The sequence below is a fragment of the Ailuropoda melanoleuca genome, chromosome 16 (genome assembly GCF_002007445.2).
Source record: "Ailuropoda melanoleuca isolate Jingjing chromosome 16, ASM200744v2, whole genome shotgun sequence".
In the NCBI taxonomy this organism is placed as follows: domain Eukaryota; kingdom Metazoa; phylum Chordata; class Mammalia; order Carnivora; family Ursidae; genus Ailuropoda; species Ailuropoda melanoleuca.
The window spans coordinates 88034284-88057273 of NC_048233.1; the positions used below are offsets into that span (position 1 = coordinate 88034284).

Sequence of the window (22990 nt, forward strand, 5' to 3'; positions counted from 1 at the left end):
TCCCCTAGGCGCCGTGGGACTTCCTCCCGCTCGGGCTGTACGCGGAGAGCTACAAGCACAGACACTCCAGTGCCCTGGTTGGTAAAATGCCTCAAATAACGTACAAGTCAAAGGAAAAGTCTTCCATTTTTTTTCCTTAGGACAAACTGATACATTTACCCAGAAGAGGTTTAGAAGAAACCATTGGCGGTGATGGGGGTGGTTAAGGTCTCGGTGAAACCACCGGACAATGAGGCGGGAGGCTTAAGGGAGAGTGAACTACGCAAGATGGGAGGATTCGAAGTTTTCATGACCATAGACACATAGTGGCTGCTGTTCGAATGGAGAACGTGCCAACATGGAAGAAACTGTCCAGGAACTAAAGACATCAGGTATTCATTGATGAGACCAGAGATGAGGTTCAGTGTTTAAAACATACTTCCCTACAGACAAAGGGATAGCCCATGTCTTCCCGGCTCAGTTCTTCGCCAAAAGACACAAATTCTCTTGCCCCAAGCCTCAGTGCCCGCTTGCTGACCGAAACATGGCTGGCTGCACGTTAACCGGAGAGGCCGCCCGGTTCTGCAACCCCACGGCCTGGCGGGAAGAAGACGAGCAGGTGGGGGTGCGGGGACCCCCCTCGGCGCCACCCCCACTTCTGTCCCAAACCAAAGGAAGGCCAGGCCTCAGCTGGGCTCTTACAGTAGAGCTCACGGATGTGCACGCCGACACGCACCCGGCTCTGAAATCGGGCATGTCTCCGTCTGTGCCGTGAGGGTACTGTAAGGGGAGGGAGCCCAGGCGGGTGAGCTCCTTGAAGGGAGGGCTCGGACTCTTTGAAGAAACGTGGTACCGGGTCAACCTTCCGGAGGTTCAGTGGTGATGATGTTCAAAGAGCCTACGTCAGATTGCAAGCTGGCAACTCCTGGTTCGCCCAGACGGCTTTCGCTGTGTGCAATCAGAGCCACAACATCAGTGCAATCGCATGTTTATTTCTCTTACAGTAATCGTGGTTGCCATACAAGAGACTGAAGGGTCGGGAGGAAGTGCAAATTACAGGAGCGTGTTTTTTGTTCTGTTTTGTTTTTTTTTTTTTAAATAAAGTTTAAAAGGAATAAAAGCACAAAAGTAACAGCAACACAGATAATGCGAACACAAGTTACACAAACCATAGCGTGAAACATATTAGTTTCCAAAAAAACGAAAAAAAATCGTTAATGGGGAAAAAAAAATCAATATTTGTGGCCCACACACACAAAGTCATTGCCAGATCACCTGGGTAATGCTTGCTTGTTCAGTAACTCAGGAAAAAAGAAATCACCATTTTACTAACTAAAGTACCACAAATAATCCACTTTGTGATATGTAAAGTTCAGCAAATCAACAGTCACATTGAGTCATTTTATATTCTATGAATTAACTTAAAATGTGCACAGACAGCCTGGAGAAGGTGTCTTGGCAGGTATACATAATTTACATCTTGAGAGATTTTGGTTTTGTATACACAATGTTACAGAGACTAGGCATGTAAATGCAATTTATTTAAATTACAGTAGATAACAAAAGTTGATCTTAAAACCCGGAATAGTATTAACATGATCTTTATGTGAGCAGTTTGATTTGTGTCCCACCTTTGAGAGGTCATGGAATAGGGCCTGGTCCTAATGTGTCCAAGGGGGGCGGGTGGGGGGAGGACAGTGGGCGGCGATCTCAGTGAGGAACTATTGCTGTCTGTAGCAACACCATCGAATAGGGCTAGAGATGGGTTCGTCTTGGCAACATGTGCTACTCTGTTGTCAGTGCAGGTTCTGTGGGGTCCTGTGACTTTTCTAGAATAAGACAAGGCGAAAATAAGTGACTGCCCAGCTCTTTTGTTTGTCTTGCCGTCTGCTTGCTTCTGGTTAGTTGCCCATGGCTCGATGTCTCTCTAAGAAAGGGAGTGGCGGCCAAAGTCCACTGAACCTTAAGCCACCAGGTGGCAACCTAGCAGCGCCTTCCCTTCCTGTCCTCTCGTTCTGGCGTGTCGCCTGGCACTGAGCGTGGAGGTCATGCCGAACAGTAGACAGAGGAGGGAAGAGCCAGGGTGAGCGGTGCACTGACTGAATTTTGCTCTATCACCAAATGGAAGACAAATAATGGCCCAACCACCACCTTTTCATTTTCTGAACACTTGCAGGTGGCCTCAGCAGGCCACCCGTAGTGTCCCCGGCGCACCCCATGACCGAGAGACGGAAGGTGTGCAGGACAGAAGTGCCTTTGTGTTCGACTGATTTCAAGTTGGAGTGGGGCATTCAAATACAGACTGTCCTGCAGAAGGGTTTGGAACAGAGGAAGGTCCAAAACTCAGTTTCCAATTCAGGGGCATGTGGCTGGAAAAAGTGTGTGTGTGTGTGTGTGTGGTGCGTATTGGTTTTGGAGAAACTGCTGCATTGTGAATTGTAACCACTTTTGAAGAAATAATTGTCCTTCGATGACGAAGTTCTAGCAAAGATAGAAAATATAACACAGCTCTGCTGGTTCAGATGCATCCAAATAAGGTTGATTTAAAAAGGTCATACTTTTATAATTCCACAGAAATAGTATTATTAAATCACAAAAGTTTTTTTTTCTTTAACTTTCTAGCACTGAAGTGGCACAAAGGCTGCCTAGTAGACCAGCCACTTTTTTTTCTTAAAATATTGTGCTTATAAACTATCTGTACAACTATTTAAACTTGCAGTAAAGAAAGAGATTTTAAATTGCTAAATTTTATGTGTTCATTCTAGAGCTGTTCCAGACCTAATCAGACACTTGATTGTGAGCGTAAAGAAAAGAAAGGAAAAAAAAAATCATGTTTTTATAATTAGAGATGGGCTAGGCTAGTTCTGAAATCATAATAAAAGCCAAAACCTGCTGTTCGAGTTTCTTCCAAGTGTGGGAGAATGTGCTGGAAGCCTGGCTGGATGTCCGGTGGCCCCCTGTGCAGGCCGCAACCTCCCTTGGAACCCGGAGGTATTGTTACAGGGGGAGGGGACTCCAGGGAGGAGAACGGGCACAACTCGGGAAAGCCTCGAGAGAGGGGCCTGGCGCAGCCCGGGAAACCTCCCTGCTTTCTTTTCTTCGTTTGTCTGCCTGCCCCCTTACGCTGCAGCTCACTGTGTGTTCTCAACCCTGGGTCCAGTCTAGATGCCGTACCCACTGGGTTCTCAAGAAGCCTATTCTAAGACAGACTGGTGGGCTGCGCGGACAGTTGGAGACAAAGGGGGAGAGCCCCCAATGCCATCTTCCCTGGCCTCAGAGTGCAGAGGGGCTGTCTCGGCAGAGATGCTTACCCCGAGCCGGGTTTGGAACTGACGTCACAGCGCCCCACCCAGCTCCTGGGGAAGATGCGGTCTCCCCCGCCGCAGCACGCGCCCACCGTTCACCTTGTGTCCCACCCTCGTGTTACAGCGGACGCTCACCTGCTCTGATCTTTGCAGAACGCAACACACTTTCAATTTAAAAAAAAATTGCGAAAGGCAGAGAATCCCCTTCTCGCTGTCCTGGAGACACTTCTGGCAGATGACTAACTGCTCTTCCCCCTCAGGGAGACTTGGGACCTAGGCAGCTGCACACTGGCTGCTTCCCATGGCCAGGTCTCCCCTCCTCCTTGGAATCGCGGCTTTGTGCTTTGACTAACTCCGTGTGACATCTGTTCGGCCACTTTGGAATTATGCTAATAGATTTGCCGAAGTAAAGAAAGCAAGCTAAGCAAAGCTGGGCACGATCCCATTCAGACTCCCCACCACGGCCAAGAACTTCATGGCCAAAGAACCACGGATGCACATGGCAGGAGGAGATGGGGTAAAGAATCCAGACGGAAAAAAGATTCTCTACCTTTCGGGCCCAAGAAGGGGCACCGGACAGACAGGTGTGGGGTGTCTCACTGCAAGCAAAGTAGAGGAAAGAAAGGAGCAAGTGAGCATTGAGTGCCCTCCCAGAGGCCACAGACTGAGGCGGGCCTGGGGTGGTGAGAGCTGCCCGGAAAGCAAAGGAGGGAGGTCTCAGGAGGTATCTAGAGGACACTGGTGTCTGCCTGCAAGAGCAAGGGTCCCGTGCTAAATCGACGGGGGCATCCCTGGGACCTGGCAAAGTGAGGTCACCTGCATGCTGGGAGGCAAGTTGTGCCTCTCTTCCTGTGGTGGCAGAACTCCCTCCCCATGTCCCCTGCTGCACAGAAACAGCCCGTGAAACCCACGTGGAGAGTGGGGGCGTTTCAAGGCCTTCGCTCAGCCACACCTGGACACACTCGGCATTTCTTTGGGTACCAGGAGACAAACCCATGGAATGGGGTTGGTGCTCACAGACCGTGCTTGGCCGCCCAAATATTTCAGTAGAAGCCCATCTCTACTTATAACAAGAAGTCTGTAAAGGTAAAGAGCAGCCACCCTTATCTGTCCAGCAGCTGTTTCAAAGCCCTTTCTATGTTCATCCTGTGCCCGACCCGAGTCACCCCAAGATCTATTAGGTCTTCCTTCTGAAGGTTTGGTAGGTGACTGCCGTCGATCTCATTGTCCATGAAGGTCTCCTTATGCTCACCCAAGTTTAGACTTTCCAGCCAATCTGCCACGTCTGGTTTAGTCCACAGGTGCACAGGCTTAGTCGTAAAAGGCTTATTTGAGATTGGCTGTTGCAGTATCGAGGGGGACGGCGACCTGCTGCGTCCCACCGGGTTCAAGCCAAACAGGTCCCCGGACGGGGGCTGGCTTGGAAGGCTAAAGACCTCTGAGAGAGTGGGAGAAGGAGCGGCAGCAGCAGCGGAGAGGGGGGCAGGCAGGATCTCTTTGCTCAGCTCTGTTGGCGACACCACAGGGCTCGGGGCACGTCTTGTTCCCGAGGTCCTACTCTCAAAGTCCGCGGGCCGGCTCTGCAGGGTGATGGGCTGCGAGGCCCCCGGGCGAACCGTGAAGGTCACCGTTGTGCTCCGCGTACCTGAGACGGTGCTCATGACCTCTGGACTTCTGAAATGGCAACAACAGAGACAAGTATCACAAGCCAGGTCTCGGCGAGGGTCAGCGGGATGCAGACCGCGACCGCCAAGGTCAGGGGGCGGGGTGGGGCAGACACTCTTCACGGCAGCTGCGCTGGCAGTGAGCAGACGACTTGCCATGCCAGGACCCGGGCAGGGAGGAAGGGAGCGGGAGGCAGAGTTCTGAGAAGACACCACAGCACGCCAAGGCCGCCCACTCACCTGGCCCCCCGCAGGGGAGGCGCTGCTAAGGGCACACTCGGAGACATGAGGATGGGGCCTGAAAGAGGCCCTGCTCCCTGGGCGAGACGTGTCTGGTAGCGTCACCAGTACATCACCAGTACGGGGAAAAGGACAGCTTTTGCCTCCATTTCGGCACGTAGAAGGAAGAGACCCTCCCTCTTAACTGCCTGTCAGGCCTTGGGCTTTTCAGCTTGGAAGGACAAGGGGAAGGGCCCCTTGCAGGCTGGCCCTGTTGCAGTGCGTGGGAAGCCCCGCACCTCCTTGGGGGCACTCAGGGCTTGGAGAAACCGTCCACGGACCCTGAGAACGAGGAGTAATTTGCCGGAGTGCAGTGTGTACTGACCCGGAGGGCTAAACCAGGACTGCTGCGACTTTGTCCAGTGTCGATGGGGCCAGCTGGTTGCAGAGTGGAGTGGGCGCGCTAATGAGTTTTCTCTCCCCGCGTGAAGGCAGTGCGGGAAGCTCCCTGTCGCTACGTATGATCCTCACCAAAAAGCAGAAATCTACAAGGACTCCCTTCTCCCAAGCGGCCAGGAGAGTCCTTGGGAGTCCCCCATGTCCCTCCTGCTCTGGCCGGGTAGGTGAAGCCCGAAGGGTTGGAGTGGGGTACACTCGCGCCTCTGAGCTTTGGCCTTTACTGGCCCCAGGGAGACGGCTGGATGACCTGAGGGGAGGAGACTGCATCTCAGTGCCAGGGAAGTCTCTGGTCTTTGTGTTTACCCGCACGGTGGCCTTTTTATGTACGGCCCCCTCCCTGGTTCTGGCCAAGGCCCACAGCAGCCTTTCCAGCCACAGAGAACAACCACGCCTCTGGGCTCTGGTTCATGCTCTTCTCTGCTGTCCCCAAACTGAGGACGTATCCATGCTACCAGCCCAAGAAGCCACAGCCAACTGGGGGGGCGGCACGAGTAGGTGTGTGTTTCTTGCCTTTTGGGCTCATTCATGTGAATGTGGACAGACCACCCACCTCCTTCTGGAAGGATCCCTCCTACCACGGGCTCCTCCTGAGGATCTGGACTTGAGATGTATGAAGCCTGGCTCCGCCCAACACCAGCGTAGGCACATTTTAGCCTGTGAGTCTCCATGTCTTCATAGGTGAGATGCGCTCCTCTCCCTCCCAAGTGGTGAGAGTGGGGGTAGGGTGTGCTCGGGAACATGTGAAGAGCCACACAGGTGCTGACATGGCGGGCGATGAGCACGGACAAGGACAGGGACGGGGTGGGGGGGGGGCTCTGTACACGGAAGGGTGAGCTGGGCACGAGGCCCAGTCGGCCCGTCCTGTGCCCTAGCTTTTCTTTGCCGCTGTTTTCTCTGCCGCTGATAGATATGTGGGTACGACCACCAGTCGGCTACCTGAGTTCCTCCAAGCTTGTGACACTTCTGCACCCGATGGCAGTCTCGGCTGCTTCAAGGACGGGATGCGGAAACAGCAGACGTAGAGGGGGCGGGGTGGACTCGCGCTTTGGTCCCGACACAGGCACTCCCAGGGGCAGGTGGGTGTGACTGGGCCAGGGACCGCCACCGCCGGAGGGTCCCCATGTAGCTTTCTGGAGGGCCGGGTGGGATGTGGTACAAATAGGAGACCTCTGTCAAGAACCTCCGGGGGCTGTGGGTGCTGGTTACTGGTGCGTACTGGTTATACTGGCCGGTCAAGGTAGGCCCTCCACCACTGCCAGGCTCAGTGACTCAGAATCCCCAAGTAGGAGCCCCGATGGTGCCAGGTATAGGGACAGGGAGCCAGCGCCTCTGGGACCTAGATCAGGTTCTTGAGAGGGGGTGGACGCAGCAAGGGCTTAAGGAGAAACCGGCACGTTCTGCTGCTCAAGCAGAATCGGAAGCCCCACTCCGCTTCCCGCTTGGGCCGAGGCACACGCCAGGAGGCAGTGCGTGGAATGTCCTTCGAGCTGGCCCGTGCCCTCCCTGCACCCGCTCCACAGCACAGGGGCCCCTCTTGGTTCTGCTTTGATACAATTAAGCTAAGGGGGTTGAAATAAATCCATGAGTAGGCGCAAAGCCACACCATCCGGAGGTGACCTGAATTGTTAATTAGGGCCTAGAACCTTCGGGGAAGAGAAGTTTTTTGTAAAGTGGGCGAATCTACAATCAGCACCTTTGCTCACCTGCTGCCTTGTAGTAACAGTCCGGATGTGCTTTTTCTAGAGTGACATTGCATGGTGACAGTGCCCGTGTCTCTGACTCTGGGTGGACCCACCAGGGCGGCACAGTTGGGGAGGGGATGCTCAAGCCCGGGCCACACTGAACAGCAGGCACCTCCAAGCCAGAGGACGGGGCTATCAGCACTGTCCTCCTGCTGCAAACGTCCCAGCCGTTTCCAGGCAGCCGGGATGGTTTGTTTTTTGAAAGGAAAGCCTTGCAGGCAGCTGTGGTTGTTGTCGGAAACAGAGAGAAGGCTCTCAAGCACACTGGTGGGGAGCAGAGGGACAGCAGCACACACGAGGGCAAGGCGTTCACGCGAGCGGTACTTACTTCTGTTCATGTGAACACCCGTCACGAGAGCACATGAAAATGACAGAATGGGATGGCTTGAGACAACACTGCAAAATTAATTGAAATTAAAAAAGAAGCTTTTCTCGATGGAGGAAATGAAGGCAGGGGTACAGACGTCGGCTGAGAATCTACTGAGGCTGGTCCCTTCCTGGGGCTGAGGAGGCAGAGCAGGCAGTCCACCTCGGGGCCTCACCTGCATATTTGGAAGGAGAAAGTCACGACCCTGCCTTCTCGGGCTTGGGATAATGTGAATATCAAGAAGACAAGCACCCAGGGAGAGCCAGGTAAGAAAGCGAGGACCACAGCGTTGGAATGACACGAGGTCGTTGCTAAGAGCCTGATGAGGGCTCCCGAGCCATCCTTTGTCCTCTGCAGCTTGGCAAGTCTAAGTCAGCACTCCTGGCGGGGGAAGGCGCCCCACGGATCTGTGCTTTGCTTCAAGTCTACACGGTGAGCCGAGAGCCCGGCAGCTAATAATGCGGGGGTGCCGGATCCGGCCACGCGCTTGGGGCCAGCGGGAAGTCGCTGTGGGAAAGAGTCACCAGAGAGCCTGAGAAGCAGAGTGAAGGCCCTCGCTGGGCTGGCCCATCCTGCCCTCCTCAGAAGCTTGATTACTCTCGGTTCATCACGCTGACATTATTCACTGGATCCTCCCGGCTGCAGAGATCGTTACGTTGCTAAGCAACCACTGGGTTCCCGGGTGGAACATGCAGGAATCTGTCGCCCTGATTTAGAACACAGACACATGCACGCGCACACACCCTCTCTTGGATCAGCACTCTATGCTGCCTTTTACATCAAATCCATATGGAAACAGAATTAAAACAAGAATTGAGAGCTAACTGACGCTCTCAGAGGCGCGTTGTTATTTCATTAGCCAGAACCAGTTAACTGGGGTGGGGGAAGGAAGGTTCAAGGGGCTTTTCCAGTGTGTTTACAGACTCCATCTAGCTCTTGAACAACCACTGAATGCGCGCCAGAGGCCGCTCGGTGACGCCGGCTAGGTGTGTCTTTTGTCCCGCACGCGAGCTGGGGTAGCGGCTCTGAACCTGTTTGGCACCAGACTGTCCCAGGGTCCCCGTTCACACCTCTGCATTTTAGTTACCAGGGGCTTCTCGTGAGCAACCTGTCTCACGTGGACATGGCCCTTATTGCCAACGTGTTCTTATGAAGTGGCCCTGGGACAGGGGAGGTGGGGAGGGCCACCGAGTCATACCCACGCTTGCCTAAGGCCTGAGCACTGCCGTCAATGTGTCTCCCTGAATCCACGCCTGGGGTGTGTCGGTGCCTCTGATACTCAGCCCTCACGGCTGCCACGGCCCCGAGGACCACCAGGGCCCTCAGCCCCCCGTCGGTGTGCGGTGTCCTTGTTGGCTGAATGGCGGGTGGATACCGTTTAGCTTGTGGCCCGACTGGCACGTTAAGTGACTGCGAGTGCAGGTGGGTGCCTTGGGTCCGTTAGGAGCCTGGGTCCTCCTGCCAGAACATTCACATCCAAGCAGGTCAAGAAGGCGCCCCGTTTTCAGGGAGCAGCATTCACCCCGAGGTGCTCCTGCTGACCGATCCTAACGTCAGGACTGGGAAATGAGAGCCTAAGAACCACACTTGCGATCGGCGGTTGGGTGAGCACGGGGAAGGGCTGCGGCTGGCCTGGAATAACCTTCCTCAAATACCGTCTACAAGGAAGCACACTGGGAGCAAACGTGGCGATTCCCTGTGCGTAGCACTCACCCAGTCATCTACACTTCCATGCACTGACATCTCCTTCCTGTTTTTGCTCAGGGCCGTGAAACGGTAAAAGCCCCGTGACGGCGTCCACGTTAAGGGAATGCTGTTCGGCAGTTTCTATTACTGAGTTGGCTTTGAAGCCCATGCTCTGGGACCAGCTGGGCGGAGATAACTTTTTAACAACCCAAATTGATTTATTTTAAAGCCAGGAGGCTCTCAGGATAATATTGCAGAGCCAGGAAGGCTCTGGAGGCACTGGCCAGGCGGGGGCGTCCAGCTGTGCGGGGCCTCGGGAGGATGGCTTTCCTCCCCCGAGTCCATCTGTGCCCCTGGGAGGCGGAGGCCGGGCCGAGAAGAGCTGGGTGACCTAGAGGGCCCTTGCCACGCCCTCTGGATGGAAGCTGAAGGGGACCCCCACAAGCTTACGTCCACTGCTCCCTCAGCCCGGCACACACCGGGTGAAAACAAGACTGAGACTCCGCAGGCGTGGAAGTGCTGGACACAGAGCTGTACGTTTGTCTCGCTCTGGAAACGATGTCTGGGTTGTCTGGGCCACCAGTCAAAGTGCAGGAGTCAGGCAAACGGAGCTGCCGTTCTCGGTTCCTGAGGCCCTCGGCCTTCAAATCTGCCCCGTTGTCTGCAGAGCGCAGGCCCCCTGGCGAAGGGCACCTGTGCCACCGTGAGAGCCGCTATACTGGATGGCTGCTGGTAACCGTGACACGGAAATCAGGTCCTGGGATGGCCACCCTCTCGCAGGACGCCCGCCGTCCTGCTCTCCCCCACGGCCCGCCAGCCTTCCCTTGGCATGGAAAGCACTTTCTGGCCTCCAGGCTTTGTGCCTGCTGTCCCTGTGCCTGGGATGCTCCGCTCCTGGTTTTCTGCTCGTCTGGCTCCTTTTTGTATTTCAGGTCGTTCAGGTCACTTCCTTTAGGACTGTCACCGCCCTCCTGCCTGTGTTCACTGGGACTTGTGAACACACCCCCGTTCCTTTGTAGCACTTGGTGCGCTTCAGATTTGTCGTGTTTATTACTTCTTGTCCATTTACCCCTGACGGTGCAGCTCCCCAGTGGAGGAGAGACCTGCAATGTCTACCCGTTCAGGGAGGAGTCCCCGGGCCCAGCACGGTGCCTGGTGCGGGGGAGGTCATCGACAACTCTGCGTGTGCTGCCTAGCCTCCGAGGCCCAGGCCTCTGCGGGTGTGTATCCTACCTGCTGCTCTCCACCCTCGGGCCTGGCCCTGGGCTCCTACGTAAGAGCAGCTCAGGGACTCCTGGCCGGTGGACTCCGGAGGCCCTGGGCCAGGCTGGGCTTCCAGGCTCAGGGATGGAGTGTCCCGTCGCCTTCCCAGCTCTGCGCAGGGCGGGGGGGCCTGCACTGGGACATGTGACTTCAAGCAAAACACCAAGTGCTCCAGAATGGGGAGAAAACCACTTATGCGGAGCCCTCCAACGCCACGAAATCCTCAGGGGTCGTCGATCACCAAGGGCTTTGTGCGCGCGAAGGCCATCCTTACAGCCGTGCACAGCGCTTCCGCCTGTGCCTGTTCTAAGGGGAGCACGGCCGCTGTCTTCCTGACGTCGAGCTTCCTGGGAAGTCTGGGGCTCCACAGAGTCCTCGCAGATGCCCTCAAACCACAGCTTGCTTTGCTCTGATCCAGGATGAGGTTACCTCCTGGAAAAATCAGGCTGGGCGGTGGAAGGAGCGCTTTCCCGGGAGTGCCTGGTGGCTCCTTCCTCAGTGGGACGTTCTCAGATGGGGCCGAGGAGGCGCCTCCAACGTTTGGTCCTAAGGAAAGCTGCTTGATCATGTTCTCGCCAGCATATTTGTAATCAAGACATCTCCAGATCCGTGTCCTCTCTGGTTTTGGGGAACAGACGGGAGCTGTGGGGCTCAGGTCAAGTCTCATGTCCTCGGGTGAGCAAGGGTCTCATCCCACCCTGGGCTCTAGTGGGAAGTGAAGAGTCTTAGTCACTAAGAAGCACCCAAGGGGGCAGGTAACCCCAAAGGGGTGAGCTCCAACACTCGGCCCTCTCTCGGGTGATCGAAACACTTTCTGTGGAGAGAGGATTTGTGCACATGGTCGCTTTTCATTCTCCCTACGGAAATGCCTTTGCTTCTCCTCAGGAGGACGCCCTGTGTGCAGGTCCACGCCTCGCGCTGCCCAGGGCCACTCTAGCCTGAGAGCCTAGATGCATTTAAAAGTAGCAGGGGCCCCCCTGGCAGGGGGTCTCCAAATGGGCAAATACCCAGGCCTGTCCACCAATGCAAGACCCAGCAAAGGAGAGGCTTGCCCCTGGGGGCAGACGCACGTGTGAGGGGGCAGCCTGGCCCGCCTCGGGTCGCTGCCCAGCAGCTGTCACCCACCTCACCCTAGTCAGCAGCCTCACGACCGCAGCTCACATCTGCTTAGGGCTTTGCCCAGTGAGGCCATGAGATCAGCAAAGCCACAGTAGCTGGCAGAGTGCCCCGTGCAGCACCGGAAGGCGATGACCTTCCTCTTTGTCCTTGGGGCTCAGGGCCATCAGATGCCCAGGCCAACTCAGTGCCACCCTTGGCCGAGAGCCAAGAATAGGATGCCCCCTCTGGGTGCTCAGCAGTGCCAGAGGCCTCCTGGTGACTGGCCTGGCCTACCATCAGCACTGGGTCACCAAAGAGAAGGGCTCTGGCATGCAGCTGGGCTCAGGTGAGCCGCAAAGACCTGGGGACGGCCTGCCCTCGGTGATCTCAGCCCTGCGGACAGCTTGGGCAGCTGCCCCTTCCTTCCGGGCTGATCTCTGGCTCCCGCAACAGCTCTGGAGTGGAGCCCTGAGACACTCCCTGGGATGGAGGTTGGGTCTGCCTTCCGGTGGGGTACCCCTGGCTGCGTGCTCCACCCCTCTGACCTTCGGTCTGTTCAAAACACCAAGTGCTCCAGAATGGGGAGAAAACCACTTATGCAGAGCCCTCCAACGCCACGAAATCCTCAGGGGTCGTCGATCACCAAGGGCTTTGTGCACGCGAAGGCCATCCTTGCAGCCGTGCACAGCGTTTCCGCCTGTGCCTGTTCTAAGGGGAGCACGGCCGCTGTCTTCCTGACGACGAGCTTCCCGGGAAGCCTGGGGCTCCACAGAGTCCTTGCAGATGCCCAGGGTAATAATGGCCGGCCCTGTGTCAGCGGTGCTGGTGGGGTATGATGCCCAGCATTTGGGGAGGCCTTGATAGATGTCGGCTGATGTTCTCATTCTAAGTGAACTGGGTTATAAATAACAGAACAGACCGGAGGTAGCTGTTCTTGGCATCTAAGCATCGCTTGGAGGTGGTCCTGCAGCTGCTCTCGAGAAATCCAACAGGATTCTGCCAGGTGACGTCTGCTCTGAGGCCCCTCCCACCAAGGGAAATGCAGGCGGGGAAGCCTTCTGGACACGTGTAGCTTGACACCCACTCTCCCCCATGCCTCCAGGAGCTCACGGGTTGGGAAGGGAGTGGAGGCGGCGAGCAGTCCAGAGGCCGCTGGTTCAGGGTGGGAGGGCTCGGGGCAGCCCTTGAGTCATCCCTTCAGCCTCTTCTGAGCTCAGACACGGTCAATGAGGGGAAGCGCCAGGCCAGGCCCTCAGCCTGAATCCTGGCTCAGTCTCCTGCTGCGCATGGGGCCCAGCCACTCAGCGCCCCACTTCCCACTTCTGGAGAGTGGGTACAATCAGTACCCACTCCCCTGCACTCACGGGCCAGCATTCTGTAAAATGTGAAGCATTAAAGATAAAGCATCTTCATTCCTGTGCTTTCACGTGATGTAGCAAAAAAGAACTGTATTCTCATACACGGGAAAAGGGCAAAACCGGCCAGTTTTAAGATTTTCTTTTCAGACTTTTGAGTAGATGGTATCTGTAGGTATGTATGTGCAGATGTCCACCAGAACTGGGGACTTTCTGCAGACTTTCTCTTCGACTGGGGTATTATTTGAACATCACGATTAGTGGTATATTCTCCATTAAAAGAGAGAAGGTCACCCTGCTTCTCTCTACCAAGGCTGGCCAATAAGTATTTCTCTGAGCGTAATGGGAGCCATCCGAGGAATTTATTTACGTCCACACTGAAGGTAACTGGGAAAATTGTGGCTCTTGGCTCGCCTCTGCAGGCCCAACCAGAGGGGTGTTGCTGGTTAATGGACTGAGACGTTTGAGTCAAATGCCTGTCCGGAGGGAGCACGAAGACAGGCTCGTTAGTCAAAGCGATGAGATCTGGGTGCGGACACTGGTGCGGGAGGCCAGGGAGGAGCTGTGATGCACAGTGCGTGGAGTGCGTCACTCACGGGGAGGACTGCCCGGTACCGTACGGGTCCTGGTGAGATCACCCCAAAGCTCTAGGCGGAGAGCGAGGGGTCTGCTCTAGAGCATGACATGCCTTGCTAGAACCTTCTGGCTCCGTTTAGAACTCGCCCCTCCTATTCTACCCCCAGCTGCAACAGCAGCACCTTGAATGCTGAGGGAAACTGTGAATGGTCACCCCATGCACGTGGGGTAGGGTGGACACCCTCTTCCGTGATGCCTGCCTGCCGGCTGGGCTGGGCTGGGCTGCCTGGGGGCGGGGTGCGTTCCCCTCTGAGCTCACTAGTGAAGCCACAACCTGGCACCTTCCCCAGCTCTCCAACCCGTCAGTGACGGGAAGAAGCGAGAAGGATCCATGCACAATTAATCATACATGCACACACGCGCCGACCCACTCACTCTCCTCTGGCATGGCTACCCCCTACAGCCAGCTTGGCCGAGCTTGGTTTTGGCTTCCGTGAGGCTCCAGAATGACCTTACCGGGGGTCCTGGCAGAGATCTGGAGGACACAGAACGACAGGGACCAGAGCTCCTCTTTGGAAGCCGCAGTGGGGATGGCCTCGTGTGGCTGCATCTCATGACAGGTCTTTACTTGGGGAGCGCCGCGTCCTGCCAGGACGTGCACAGCGCTGTGCCGGAGTCCAGGAGAGCGGGGTGGACGGAGCGCAACAGATGTGGCCAGTGTGAAGGCGTTCTGGATTCCCCTCTTCACGTCCACTCTGGCTGCTCCCCGGGGGCCCTCCCTGGTTGTCCCTCACTGGACGAGACCAGAAAGCCAGCACCGGGCGTCTGTGTCTAAGCCAACTGTGGGACTTACCTTGGAGCGAGGCTGGCAGGCTTGGTTCCCGTGGGCGAATCCAATCCTTCCCCTGGCTTTGCCGATTTCTCTCGGTTCATTTGCTGTAGGATTGAGTTCAATTCACTGATCACGTTTGCCTTCGGGCCTGAGCGAATCGGGCTTCTGACCTCGGAGACGTCCCCCCACAACTTGGAGGTCCTTGGCGGCATAACCTTCGGGGCCCCGGGCTGGGTGCTGCCCGGTGGCGGCGGGGGCGCCGGGGGAGGGACGACGAAGCTGTCCACGTCCTCCTCCACTAGCGCGTCCTGATAAAGTGCGTTGCTTTTGGGAATGACGGGCTTCACTTTTGGCTTCGGAGGTACTGGGGGCTTGTCCACCGCAAATGCTTGCCCATCTGCATAGACTGTGCAGGTGTCCACGTTCTCCCCGCCTTCGGAGGACAGGGTAGACATGCTGGACACCGTGGAGATGGTGCTGGTCGTCTCGAGATGGTGGTCGCTGCTGCTCCGGCTGTCCACCTCCTCGATCCCAGAGTCCGTGACCGCGTCAAAGTTCTCGGGGGGCGGCAGGAATGAGGCGGGCAGGCAGTTGGAAAGGCCAGCCGGCTTCTTACTGTCTGCACAGTTGGCTGGTTGGCTGGGGTTCAACAAAGGGGACTGGGAGGTGTCCTGTTTCTTCTGCTTGACCAGGTCTGTGAGAGCGGGGACAGAAGCGATGCGGTCGTCGGGGATATCAAAACTATTTGCGAATTCCAGGGGGGGAGGCAATGGCTCTGTAAAAATAAAATCCTCATCCAGATCCACGGATGCCAGAGGGGGAGGAGGGATGCGGAATGGCAAAATCACCGCCTCTTCCACGGAGCCCGCGGCCACAATGGTCCTGCCAGGCACAGCGGCGGCGGGCTCGGGGCTGGCGGCGATCTGTAAAGCACCGTCGGTTTCGGGAGCGCCTTCTGGCACCTCGGACAGCGAGTGGTCTGGCTTGGCCTCCACGTCGGCTTTCTCTTCCTCTTCCTGCAGCACGTGGTCGGTGGTGGCAGCATCCACGGTGTGGACCATCAGCAGTCCGGCCGACCTCTGCTGGGACGTGTCCACAATGTTGATGAGCATGTGTTTCTTGTCCTCGCCCTTCCGGTCCTTGCCCAGCTCCGTCTCATACTTGTTCTCTGTCTCCTGCCGCCGCAGGGGCCCCCGCGTGTTCTGCCTGGTCACCGGAGGGAAGCCTGCTTCCACGCTGGGCCGCATTTTGGTATCGATGTAGAGAGGTTTGTGGAGGTCGGCCTTGGGGGCCTCCCCCTTGGGGCCCTGTTGGGACTCCTTCATGGCTCGGTCCCTTGCGGACAGCGCCAGGGCCAGCGGGGAGCTGGGGTCCAGCAGCCTGCCCGTGAGAGGGTGGACGTAATTCTCAGGGCTGGCTGCGCTGCTGCTCTTGGGGGGCACCGCGGGGCTGCTCTCGGGGCCCTTGGCTTTGGATGTGGAATTCAGCGGCCTGCCGGCCTCCCCCTGAGCTGTGGCCTCGCCACCACCCACAAAGTGGTTCTCAGGCTCCCTGGGTGCTGCGCCCGGCGTGGGCAACGACAGTGGCTCGGTGCCATCCTCCTCGCCGAAGCCGACCTCCTCAGGGAAGTTGGAGGAGCACGCCCGGGGGGCGGGTGGCCCCAGACCCACGTCCTCGTCCCCCAGGTCTGTGGAGAGGAAGGCCGGGGAGTTCCTCCTGGCTTCCAGCCGCTTCTCCCGGTCGCGGACGGCCCCGGCGATGGCGGCGGCGAAGGGGCTGCTGACGGTCAGACTGTCGTCGGGGCGCAGCTGGCCCGGCTGCTCGGGGGCCTGTGGGTCGATCTCCGTGCTGCTGCCCTGGCTGCTCTTGCCGCTGCTGCTGGTGGAGGGCTCCTTCACGATGATGGTCGGGATGGGGATGGAGCACGTCTTCTCGGGGCTGTCCTCCACATTGGACTGCTTCACCAGCATGCCCTTCCGCCGGGCGGGCTTGGCGGGGACGTACACGGCTTTGCTCGCGACCCTCCCCACCTCCGAGTAAGGGTTCTCTGGCATCTGGCCCCTCTTGTTGCGGAAGTTGGCCTGGGCGGCGGCGCTGCGGCTGTAGAGGTCCTCGGAGTCCAGGGAGTAGCGGTCCAGCTCCCGCCGGTAGTACAGCCCCTTGTCCCTCATCACGGTGGCCACCNCTGCGGTGGGGGGGGGATGTCCTCGGAGGTGTCCGGCATGGACAGGCTTCTGGTGAACTTCAGCATTGGAGGGGCCAGGAATTGCCGCTCTTCCTCCGTTATTCCTGCAAGGAGAAGGCAGGCTTAGTTTGAAACCGCGACGGTGATGCCCTGCCAAGCTCCTAGGTCTGTGCGACATGCTTTGGCTGCGTGCTCACAGTGAACCACAGTGCACACTTGTTCATGGAACACAGCACAAGCCACGACGGCAAGAACTTACGTGGCCCATCCGAGCCCCCAAGGAAAAGAAAGGAGACGGGGAAAGAAAAAAAAAAAAAGAAAGGCGCTGGGAGGTATCGAGTGCGTGCTGTTGAGATGTTCTGTGTGCGGTGCCCAGAGCAACGGCAGGAGGGACATGCGAGGCCAGGGCATGTGCCCGGGGCCACGAGCCACGTGTGAGCACGTGGGTGTGCGTGAACACACGCTGGGGCTGGGCTGGGTCAGGACGCATCTGTCCTGTCGGGCTTGGCCAGGGCCCTGGGGCTGTTTTTGGCCCCTGGGGGTGGAGGCTGTCATGCTGCCCATTGGAGACCAGGCCAATGCGACGTGGACGGTGCCGCTGCCGAGGGGTGTCAGAGCTGGCTTTGCCCACGTGACAGGAGCCCGGTTTGTTGCCTGACTTTTCTGGGCCACCTGAGGCCTTGAGGGCGTTGGCGCTCCCTCAGGAGGATGGCTGTGAGGCGGAGAAAGCCCTTCTGGCTCTTGAACACGCCTGTGAGGGGTTGGGGCCCAGACTCCTCTTTAACCCAAGACCCCAAGCCCAGCCAGGAGCAGCTTCCAGAGCAAACCCTGGGCCACTGGCCTCAGGAGTCCCTCTGGGTCCTCCTAAGACACTCTGGGCCGGGCTGAGGGGCCAGGCGCGTTCCACCATTACCACTAACCCGGATCAGCACTTGGCACAAAGTCAGGGCGTGACCCAGGACCAGACCTGGCGAAGCAGCACCTGTCGGGTGTGAATGTGCCCAGGGGCCTGGTGTGATGGCGGGCGTCCGGCCTCGCTGGGCCTGGCTCCTCTGTGCAGGTCGACTGGGCAGGGCTTACAGACTCTTTCCAGCGGTTTGAGATATCGAAACATCAACAGAGCGCACTCCAGGAGACGGGAAGCGGACACGGACACAGACAGATGGGAGGGCCTCGGGGCTCACGCTGGGGGCATGCGGGTGTTCAAAGAGGTAACAGAACGAATTACTTCAAATAAAAAAAAACTTCTAGGACAAACTAAAATAATTTATTCCAATGAAAATTTCCATTCGATAAGGGTATTCCCAATTTAACGTACTCCTGTGGGAGGGTATTTTGGTATCGAACAGACAGATTACTAGAAGGCCTTCTTGACCATTTGCTCCACGTGGGTTGCCTGACAGCAATGGTCCCAAGGAGTAGAAATTTAAGAATACACCTTATAGAGTAAGTATGGGGCTGCATTCAGATCACAGATTCCAAACCGTAAGGTTCACTAACCTGACAGAAAGATTCTGCTGTCTGACAGGAGGAAATCAATTGTTATTAACCAGGTACAGAGCCGGGGACACAACATGGCGTCTGCGCTACTCTGCGGTGGCCCTGCACTCCTGGGAGGGCAGGTCTTAGGAGCCAGACGCCACCTCCACCAGAGTCACTACCGTCTAGTCACTGCCTGCTGTGACGACAAGGAGCCAAGCCCCCAAACAGCAGTGTGGGAGATGCTTCCGGAAATCACCCCGCAGCGTCCCCAGGGGCCAGCCTGGGATGGCTGGGGCCACCGGTGTCCGGCAGTGGCCCAGCTCCTCTGAGAATTTACGTGGTAAAGCCAGTGCTGGAGCATCTTACAAAGGGGCTGCCTGGCAGGGTCACAGTCCCCTTGCCTGGAAGCGTCAGTAAGTGTCACCGGGACATTAACAAGGAGGTACGTGGCTTTCTACGACACACGGTACATTGGTTTGTCCGAGTTCTAGAACCTGGCCCCACCGAGCTCACCCTACACAACATGGCAGCTTCATTCCAGGCAATATGGGGAATGTGGGGATCGCACTGAGCAGGGGACCCCCTCCACCGGCCACTGTGATCCCCGCGGGTCGAGGGAGGGGGCTTCCCGGACCACCCCGGTCTGCCCTCTGCCTCCCTCCTACATGTGCCCCCTCACCCTGCTGGTGTTAGCACAGATTACGTGCTTGCAGTCTGGATTTTGTTCCAGCGGGTACAAGGGTTCTAGTCTGCTGGAGCATTCAGAGGCCCCCCGGTGGGCGGGCTCGGGGGGCGGCTCTGCCCTGGGGCCTCTGCGGGCTTCCCTGGGAGCCAGGGGCAACCTCTGGGGGTGTAGGCCATGCTTCTTACCTATTGATTTCTGCCTTCGCATCGTACCTCGGGGAAGGCCCAGAAATGGGCCTTTCGGGCTCCCGGGAACCGTGGGCGTCATCACGGCGATCCCCTGTCGTTCGTACACGGACTGCAAACCAGAGAGCCCGGAGTGAGATGGGCCCTGACCAGCCCCACCCATGGCAGTCAGGCCCAGCAGCCTGGGCAGCCGGCACCTGTGACCCAGCTTCCCGCACTGCTCCCAGCAGCAAGTTGCATCCAGCCGAGGCTGACGGGATGACCAGCTTCAAGGACCCGGAAGGGGCTCTCCCTGAACACTGCCTGCTGGCTCCTGCCCCCTAAATGCCAGCGTGCTCGGGGGAGCCGTGCTCTGGCCGACTGGCCCAAGTGAAGGGGCCAGGGCCAATGCTATGTAGGAGAACGCACACAGTGGCGGGCAGTGCAGGAGCCCCCTGTCGCCCTCCACAGCTCGGGACAGAGCGAGCCAGCTGCAGGGCCGCCCCGGAGCTCCGAGGCTGAGGCGCAGAGCCCGCGGCAGGTGGGCCGGCCCAGCAGGGACCTAGCGCTTACCTCCTCCACTTAGGAAGCAGATTCCCGTGCAGCCCCCACCCAACCTGCCGCTTCCCGGTCTGTATGGGGCTGTTGGCTGCCCCCCACCCCGCGGCATCGGAGGGAGACTCTGAGCCTGGGGGAAACGTGTGTGCTCTCGTGCGTCTTGTGCTCAGGCCCCCAGACGGTCTTCCTACTCACACCGTCTCCCTGGGGCTTGGGGCATCTGCCTGGTTCTCAGCCCAAGCCTGGGCTGGAGAGCACTGGGGCCAGGGGTGGGGGGCGGGGAGCGGGGAGCACGCTTGAGATGCAGGCAGAAGCTGCAAACAGGGCAGGCAGCGAGGATGGTGGGCAGGGCCGGGGGGAAGGCTGGGCCTGCACGGGGAGGTGACCCGGAGCTTGTGGGAGCCTCCTGGCATTCTGGAGGTGACGGGGGTCCCAGGACAAGCATGTCTGTTGTCATCACTAGCAGGTGCCTCTGTTTTAATGTGCGCCACATGGTTATCCTCTCCATGCGCGATGTTTACGGGTGTGACCGTCAAAGGTGAGATCAGGGGAAACCGAGTGACTCAATGTGAAGTGGGTTCCGAGAAGGTACTAAGGAATCGGGACTGGGTCACTCAGACCTGCCACCAGGCACGGAGACAGAGCGCAGGTGGCCGAGTCCGGGAGAAGGTGAGGAGCCCGCGGGAGCTGCCACCGCCTGGATGGCCCACCCACCATCCCCCAGGGCACGGCCACTCACGTTCATGTCCGAGACGGACGGGAAGCACCGGCTGGTGGGCCGCTGCTTGATGGTGGCCACCCTGGACTCCATGGCCACGTTATCAGCAGCACGGGATGGCTTGGAGGCCGGGACTATCTCCTCGGGTTTATCTGCAGCGTGAACATGATGGTGGGAACAGGTGTCAGTGGTGAAGCCCCTGAAACAACCAGGGGTCTGTCTCTGGCAAGGTGCCCTCCACACGTGCGCAGCCATTTCCCTGCTCTGGCCTCGACCATGCAAGCGGGCACACCGCACCACGGCGTGGAGCACGCATGCGTCAGTCTGCCACATGCACTCACAGTGTCACTCCGGGGACGCGCACGCGACAGGATGGCGGGGAAAAGACCCTCAGCGACACAGCCTCAGCCCCCGTGGCCCCAAACTCCCGGAAAGTCACGTCTTCACTGGAGCCACTCGGATTTGTGCCGATGGGACTTACTCTTGCCTGTGTTAACTAAACCGATGTTTGGAATCTTTTTCTTTTTAAGAGCTCAGAGGCACAGCTCCTTTGTAACCAGAGGCAGTTGCTGGGGTGCAAGGCCCTTAAGGCCCAGGGCTGGAGGCAGTGGGTGCAGCCTGCTGGGCTGCATAGCCAGGTGGGCCACGCTGGCCAGTTCGGGGGTGGGCTTGGGGGCTGGCTTGGGGGGCCGCGCAGAGGCTGGCTCGGGAGCTGCCGGCGGGGGTGGCCAGCTTGGGAGGCCGAGCCCACACTGCCTGGGCGAGACCCGATTTCCCAACAGTACCACATTCTCATTTCTTTGTGAAAAAGAAAGTAAAGGGTTAGTTACAAGTGATTTTTACAAATTAAAAACTTAAGAAAATTTTAAACTAAAATGTTAACTTTTTTGGAAAATGTGACAACTTCAGCACATCCCAGGATTGCCCTGACACCCTGGCTTTATCAGGAGGATGCCTGAGACCCCGCAGAGCAAGGGCGTTCAGTGGGGTGTGCCCCAGCTCCCCTTCCAGGAAGACCGTGGCCAGGTTAGCACGAAGACAGTGTGAGGGAAGCCTGGTGGGAGTAGCCCGTTTTGGATCCTGTCAGGCACAGCGCTCTCCTTGCTCCCCCAGGGCTATCAAGGCCATAAGCCTGAGGCCTCCTAGCACCCCCAACCTTCTCTGGGATCTGGTGACTCCCCGAAAAGTGCACGCTGTCGCAAAGACCCAGGCCCCTGGGGTCCGGCCCACGCCCCAGGCTGTGAGGTCAGCTCACGAGTGCTGGAGCAAACAGGAGCTCCAGGCGTCAAGTCATTCCCATTGGGTGTGACAGCCACTCGTAACGGGGACTTCCCAAGAGGAGCTAGCCCCCTGGAAAAGCCCCCCAGAGCCCCAACACTCTCAGAGCCCCGACCAGGGAGGGTGTGTGTGTGTGGGGGGACCAGGGGACCCAGTAGGCAGCCACCAGGACCACCCCAGTCTCCCCCAGCACGCACAGGCGGGACTCTCCCTGGGCAGCTGCTCGCAAGCGTCCCGACTCCAGAGCTGCGTCCTGGGTCACAGGTCAGCAAGCTACGGCCCTGGGGTCAAATCCTGCCCGCTGTTCTCGAGCTACACAGACGGCTAACATTTTCAAGAGGATGTTAAAAGGAGGGGAAGGAGAATGTGCCACAGACAGCCTGTGGCCTGCAAGGCCTGAAACTCTGGAAAATGCTTGTGCCTGGCTGGGACCCTGTCCCAGTTCACCTGCCACTGAGCCCCGGGCACGGGGTTCAGGCAGAGGAGCCTCAGGGAGGCCCTCCCGCTCCTCCCCCACAACACACACAGGCTCACGCCTGCCTCTCCCCTGTGAAGCCAAGAGCCCCTCCTTCCCTCCGTCCTGCCCTGTGGTCCGGGCTGGCTCTCCTCCTGGGCGCTGGGGGCGCTAGTAAGCGTTGGTCCCTTAGGGAGTTGATCAGAGACACCCAGGTCACCGTGTCCCCAGCCTGCCTTCCTCCTCGAGGCTCTCGGAGCTGTCCTGCCCTCCTCGCCTGTGCTCAGGGCTACAGAGGCTCCACTCACCCCTGCCCCCGACGGCTGCCGCCCCTTCTCCTTTCTCCCCTGTCCTCCTGCCTTTGCTGGGTCTCTGTCCCTGTTGCTGCGCACACCCCACCTTCCCGGAAAGCTGCTTCCTCCGGGAAGCCGACCCCTCTCTGACCCAGGCTGGGATTGCTTCGTGGCTGGGCTCCACCTCACTTCTGGGCGGTGCTCCCAATGCGGCCCCAGCCGGGCCACGCTCCTTTGATCACGGCTCAGGGGCCTCTCATGGCGGTGCTCCGGCGGTGCTCGGCTAGCCGCCTGGGTCCTTGTGGCCCATGCCTAGAAGCCGGGCCCCTTGCCGTGGCGGCGGGTTTGCTTCTGCTCAGGTGCAGGAAGTGGGGTGTCCTCGGAGCTGGGAGCCTGTCTGTGGGTCCAGCCTTCGCTGCAGCACACACACTCACGGAGGCTCCCCCAGGGCCCCCGGGGATGCGGAGCCCAGCACTCGTCCTGTGGGGGGCCCTGCGGGTGGAGTGCTGGCTGTGCCGCCGGCTGCGTTGGGCGCTGTCCCCGGATGCAGAGCTAACCAGCCGCATCTTGCTGGTTCTAGCCGTCGCTCTGGTTTGAAGCCCCTTCCCCCACATGCTGCAGGTCTACT

At 58.3% G+C, this 22990-nt stretch overlaps 1 protein-coding gene across 1 annotated transcript in view; it reads right to left on the reverse strand.

The window, feature by feature from the left end:
- Window positions 1-950: 950 nt before the first annotated feature.
- SHANK2 (SH3 and multiple ankyrin repeat domains 2) overlaps window positions 951-22990 on the reverse strand; it is a 155942-nt gene continuing 133902 nt past the window's right edge. The window contains 6 exon segments of the mRNA XM_034645324.1: window positions 951-4958; window positions 14567-16730; window positions 16733-16834; window positions 18231-18251; window positions 19083-19194; window positions 20359-20489. Coding sequence (XP_034501215.1) covers window positions 4388-4958; window positions 14567-16730; window positions 16733-16834; window positions 18231-18251; window positions 19083-19194; window positions 20359-20489 — 3101 coding nt within the window. The 3' untranslated portion in view covers window positions 951-4387.